This window comes from Alosa pseudoharengus, unplaced genomic scaffold, assembly GCF_046254945.1.
Source record: "Alosa pseudoharengus isolate Yale_2024_CS ecotype anadromous, Long Island Sound unplaced genomic scaffold, YU_APseudo_1.1 YU_APseudo_1.1_scf_11, whole genome shotgun sequence".
Lineage (NCBI taxonomy): Eukaryota > Metazoa > Chordata > Actinopteri > Clupeiformes > Clupeidae > Alosa > Alosa pseudoharengus.
The window spans coordinates 41,123,151-41,129,692 of record NW_027468576.1 but is presented as its reverse complement, the minus strand read 5'-3'; the positions used below and the strand labels follow the sequence as shown (position 1 = coordinate 41,129,692).

At 43.2% G+C, this 6,542-nt stretch overlaps 1 protein-coding gene across 11 annotated transcripts in view; it reads right to left on the bottom strand.

Annotated features, from left to right (window-relative positions):
- Positions 1–6,542, bottom strand: part of mast3b (microtubule associated serine/threonine kinase 3b) — a 152,370-nt gene that overhangs the window by 40,646 nt on the left and 105,182 nt on the right. For all 11 annotated transcript variants that reach the window (XM_076279195.1, XM_076279197.1, XM_076279198.1 and 8 more), the window contains 4 exons: positions 6,264–6,402; positions 3,736–3,868; positions 2,815–2,980; positions 2,237–2,338 (listed from right to left, as the gene is read on the bottom strand). In XM_076279195.1, coding sequence (XP_076135310.1) covers positions 2,237–2,338; positions 2,815–2,980; positions 3,736–3,868; positions 6,264–6,402 — 540 coding nt within the window. The remainder of the gene's footprint in view (positions 1–2,236; positions 2,339–2,814; positions 2,981–3,735; positions 3,869–6,263; positions 6,403–6,542) is intronic.

Sequence of the window (6,542 nt, the reverse complement as noted above, 5' to 3'; positions counted from 1 at the left end):
TGGAGAGCCACTTTTACCAAATGTATTATTTTTTTCATCTCAGAAGAGCCACATAAAGACGGATACAAGAAAAAGTTTAGATATTTAACGTTACTTTCATTCAACAGAGGATTTTTAAATAGCCTAAAAATAGCCTACATTTTCTACTAGTTTTAATGTGCAAGTAACTTGAAATGTAAAGTGGAATGACAGAAGTATAGGCCTTAGGCTTCCCATGTAGGCTAAACACCACCCCCAATTTTTCCAGTGTCCTTTGGTATGCAAAGTAATATCATAGTTAACAACACAACACTCAATTTTCGTTGACATGTCATTGGCGAAATTGAACATTAGGCCTACCAGAGATTAGATTTGGTGATGGCCTTGGAGTCTGGCTGTCTCATATTCAGTGAGGTGAAGTTTCATGCAAGAATTGAGGCCTTTCACCATTAAAAGGAAACTCCATGCAAAACTGTGATAACGCCAACTAAATACCATGTCATTGTGTTGGCGTTATGGATGTGACAGTTTTGCGCGGAATTGCCCTTAAACGTGAGCGCAGGTTTGTCTTTATATTTTTCATATGTGAGAAAGATTTCTCACATGCAAGTGGAACCGAACAGGGTTAACACAGCAATAACTCGTTGCAGTGTGCGATATATAACGAGCAGTTCATTCCGCGTTTTCAGAATCAGTCTTCGGAAGGAAACTTTCCCATTTCAGCCTTGTGTTCGCGCTCGCAAGCTGTGGTCGCTGACGTTTCCTTTTTGACATTTTCCTTATCTAGCCTACAGCAAGTGCACACATCAACAATAACAATTAAAGTGTTATCGTTGACTGAAATGGAGGGAAATCTGTGATTCTGTTTGATATTGACATGGCAACGAACCGCGAATGTAACAATATTGTGCAGCTACGGTTACGGAGGGAGTCAAGTGAGGTAAAAATTTTTTATATAAATTACTCAGATAGACTTACAATATTACATTTTGAAAATTAACGAACTAAAATAAAATACATTTTAATTAAATATTCATTCATTAATTTCAAAAGCTGAGCCGCATCAGAGGGATCAAAGAGCCGCATGCGGCTCCGGAGCAGCGGGTTGCCGACCCCTGGCCTAGGCCTACATATCATGGTTGGTAGGTAGGTGGTGGTTTAATATAGTTGGCTTGAGGCATAGTTGATGATAACTGGCAGTTGGAATGGCTGAACACAACTGTTTCAAAATAAATGTCCTCACTACAATAATTCCCTAATTAATAATTTAACCATTTAAACTACTCAACTTTTAACTGTTCAGCCATTCCAACTGCCAGTTATCATCAACTATGCCTCAAGCCAACTATATTAAACCACCACCTACCTAGCAACCAACATAGCAACATAGCAAGTTTCCATAGCAACCAACATGATTATACTAGCAAATCACTATAGTAACTCCTTTATTTCTGATAGTAGCCACCATGGATAACCTAGCAACAACCTAGCAACAACCTCAACTACCCTAGCAACAACCTATCAACCACTTCCACGATTACAACCTAGCAACCAACATAGCAACCAACATGATTACCCTAGCAACCAGCATAGCAACCATCGTAACTACCATAGCAACAGCCTAGCAACCACCTCAAGTACCCTAGCAACAGCCTAGCAACCATGTCAAATACTCTAGCAACAGTCTAGCAACCACTTCCACAGTTACAACCTAGCAACCAATGTAGCAACCAATGAGATTAACCTAGCAACCAGCATAGCAACCACCACAACTAACCTAACAAAAGCCTAGCAACAACCTCAAGTATCCTAGGAACAACCTATCAACCCCTTCCACAATGACAACCTAGCAACCAACATGATTACCCTAGCAACCAACCTAGCAACCACTTGAGTTACTATAGCAACCATCTTAATGACCCTAGCAACAACTTAGCAACCACCACTATGTCAACTTAGCAACCACCATAACAACCAACATGATTACCCTAGCAATTATCATAGCAACCACTTTATTTTGCATAGCAACCAGCATATGTTCCCTAGCAACAACCTAGCAAGCATCTAAATTATCATAGCAACAACCTAGCAACCACAACTACATTACATTCTCTTTTGCATACTTCCAACATGGCCGCCACCCACTTTATGATGTCAGGTGGCGACACCTAATTGGGTCATTGCATCACAGATCATGTAAGGAGCTTCTATCCCAACAACTTTCTGTGGACATTGTGTGTGTGTGTGTGTGACCTGCCTGTTCCCAGTCGCTCCAGGGGACTCTGTCTAAGAAGACGGGTGATGAGATCCTGTGCATCCACAGGCAGGGCATCGTCCCCATCTGGCCAGATGATCTCATCTACACACACACACACACACACACACACACACACACACACACACACGCACACACACACACACACACACGTAAATCCAATTACACAAACTGGGTTATGCAATGTGAAAGGCTTCAGACGTCAGGCTCCACTTTGAAGCACGCCAACAGCCTGCTAGGGCATCTGGAGGATCTGTGTGTGTGTGTGTGTGAGTGAGTGTAAGAGAGTGAGAAGGAGAGAGCGAAAGTGTGTAAGTGTGTGTATGTCTGAGAGATTTAGTTCACTGTATGTAGTAAATATATTCACGTACAGCATCATGAGTGTGTATCTCTTCTAGTTTGATAGGTGTGTTATGTGTGTGTGTGCGTATGTGTGTGTGTGCGTGCGTGTGTGTGTGCTTGCGTGTGTGTGTGTGTGTGTGTGTATGTGTGTGTGCGTGTGTGCGTGCGTGCGTGCGCGCGCGTGTGTGTGTGTGTGTGTTCGTGCGTGTGTGTCTTACCACTGACCACCTGTCCAAACAGCTCCTCGGGCGTGTCTCCAAAGAAGGGCACACACCCCACCAGGAGCTCGTACAGGATGACGCCCATGGCCCACCAGTCTACTGGCTTGCCGTAGCCCTGCCGTAGGATCACCTCCGGGGCTATGTACTCAGGGGTTCCACACACCTGCACACACCACACGCACATACACACACACACACGCACATACACACACCACACGCACATACACACACACACACGCACATACACACCACACAGATTCAACACAGTGACATTACAAAGAAACTCATTTACTCAATTTACTCTAAATAATAAAAGAGCTTTAGCGACATGCTGTTCATCCTTTACGCATAGACAGCAATGGCACATTTCAGCCTTTACAATTAATAATCAACCTGACAAATTACAGCAGAATACAGCCAAGCACGTCAGGTGTGTTTAGTGAGCACAGCAGGTGTGTTTAGTGAGCACGTCAGGCGTGTTAAGTGAGCACGTCAGGTGTGTTTAGTGAGCACGTCAGGTGTGTTTCCCAGCAGGTGGGAACGTCAGGTGTGTTTAGTGAGCACGTCAGGCGTGTTAAGTGAGCATGTCAGGTGTGTTAAGTGAGCACGTCAGGTGTGTTTAGTGAGCACGTCAGGTGTGTTTAGTGAGCACGTCAGGTGTGTTTAGTGAGCACGTCAGGTGTGTTTAGTGAGCACGTCAGGTGTGTTTAGTGAGCACGTCAGGTGTGTTAAGTGAGCACGTCAGGTGTGTTTAGTGAGCACGTCAGGTGTGTTTAGTGAGCACGTCAGGTGTGTTTAGTGAGCACGTCAGGTGTGTTTAGTGAGCACGTCAGGTGTGTTTCCCACCAGGTGAGCACGTCAGGTGTGTTTCCCACCAGGTGAGCACGTCAGGTGTGTTTCCCACCAGGTGAGCAGTACCTGTTTGTCGATGAACTCGCGCGTGTCCATCTCCATGTGGCCCTCGTACAGGTTGGTGGTCATGTTCATCAGGCCGATCTTGGACAGGCCAAAGTCCGTCAGCTTGATGTGCCCCATGGAGGTGATGAGCAGGCTGGCCAGGGAGACAGGATGGACAGTGTCAACATACACAAACAAACAAACAAACAAACAAACACACACAAACAAACAAACACACACATGCTCTAGGATGGAGATGATATTCATTAACATACACAAATAAACAAACACACACATGCTCTAGGACGGAGATGATATTCATTAACATACACAAACAAACAAACATACACATGCTCTAGGATGGAGAAGATATTCATTAACATACACAAACAATCATAAACAAACATACACATGCTCTAGGATGGAGATGATATTCATTAACATACACAAATAAACAAACACACACATGCTCTAGGACGGAGATGATATTCATTAACATACACAAACAAACAAACATACACATGCTCTAGGATGGAGAAGATATTCATTAACATACACAAACAATCATAAACAAACATACACATGCTCTAGGATGGAGATGATATTCATTAACATACACAAATAAACAAACACACACATGCTCTAGGACGGAGATGATATTCATTAACATACACAAACAAACAAACATACACATGCTCTAGGATGGAGAAGATATTCATTAACATACACAAACAATCATAAACAAACATACACATGCTCTAGGATGGAGATGATATTCATTAACATACACAAACAAATAAACACACACACACATGTTCTAGGATGGAGATGATATTCATTAACATACACAAATAAACAAACAAACACACACATGCTCTAGGACGGAGATGATATTAAAGAAGCCCTCTGGTTATTCCTTCGCTTTTTCTGGGTTTTCGCCTGATTTGGGCTCGCATTTTTCACGACATAGCTCCCCCTGCAGCTTCGGTAGCAAGTGACTGCTACGCTAAACCCCCACTAGCTAGCGAGCTAGCCATCAATAAATTAAGCTTAATACCTAGGGCTCAGAATAAAACGGTCGAGCAAACACATTGTTCAAAAGACTATCAAATCACATTACAAAAACGAAGTTCACCCAAGGGTAGGCTTGTAGCATCCGCCACATAAATGGCCATATTATAATATAAGACAAGTCTTATTTATTTTTGTAAAATATAACAGATTTGTTAATTGTTTCTTCATGTGGAACAGGCCTAACTCTCACTGTAAAAGTTGCCTTTTCTTTATAATGTACTGTTTAAAAAACCTGGCCAGGTAGTATTGAGCTCTATAAGCTCCGTTTCTCTCTAACCATCTTTATAGTTCGCTAACTATCTTGATGACGATGGGCGTAAGTCAGTGATCCAGGGCGAGTATAGTCAAACAGACGATAGGGTCTAGAACTGTCACTCACCCTTCCACGCTCACTCTCACCCACTTTTCCTGTTCTGGCCCTATGGCTGCGCTCTCGGAGAATCATTTTTAAATGGGACAAGGGAAGAAAGCCGGGAGAAAATAATGAATGAAGGAACAGGGGTAGAAGGCGATCTGAGCTTCTGATAACCTCCTTTAGCCTACTTTTCACACTGGAATTACCCTGTTCTTCACGCCCGATATAAGGAATAATTGACTGGTTTTTCTGCATATCCTGGAGATGATTTCGAGGTGAGATCTATCCTTTTTCCTTTTTTTTTGTGCTTGCGGAGTTTCAAAGACTGTCTTGACACACCCTCGGATTTATGGATTATTATTGCCGTGGATTATTTTCATTTTTGGACTGATTGACATTGAAAATACAGAGTTTTTTTCGTTACCTTTTTCGCTGAACTGAAACAGCGCTGGTTGCGCGTTTGGACAATTATAGACTCTGGCATATGGGCTTCTCTCTCTCTCACGTTCTCACCCTCACCAAAGCACTTCAATAAATCTAAGCATGCTAGAGATTATCTGTGAATGTGCGTTTTAATGAACAGATGACGTCAATTTGGTGACAACTCGAGCTGAGCTTGTTACTACTTACAATTTCAACAGCAAAAAAGCCAAGTCGGAGTCCGTTTTGCAGTCTTCTTAGAAACTACAATCTGACTACATTTTCGAGTATTTCCGCGGATGTGTTCGGACCGCGACCAGAAAGTTGCATATTAGGTTTTTCCACGGAGAAGCACTAGGGGGAGACGAAGCACCCACCAAACGACCCAAAAAGTGTTGTAGAACAATCACAACGACTCTCAACCTGCATAATTAAGGTCATTTTTGCTAAAATTGTTGCATAGGGCCTCTTTAATTAACACAAACATTTTAACTTTAACTTTTTAATGCCAGGGCTACTCCCTCTTTCTCTCACACACACACACACACACACTTTCTCTCTCTCTCTCTCTCTCTCTCTCTCTCTCTCTCTCATACACACTCAGTTTCTTCATTGAACACTATAATTTCACATCAACTTTTTATCACTCTGCTGCACACACACACACACACACACACACACACACACAGTGTAAGCTCACTTGTCTGGTTTGAGGTCGCGGTGGACGATGCCGTAGTTGTGCAGGTACTCGAGGGCCAGCACAGTCTCGGCGAAGTACATGCGCGTCATGTCCTCTGGCAGTGGCCCCATCTTCTTCAGCAGGTTGGCACAGTCTCCTCCTGTGGCCACAGGGTCAAGGGTCAGAAACGCCTCACAGAAATGACCAAGTGACATCACCACAACAGAAATGACCAAGTGACATCACCACAAAGGTTAAGACTGTGCAGGCGGCTCTGAGGAGATGATGTGTGTGTGTGTG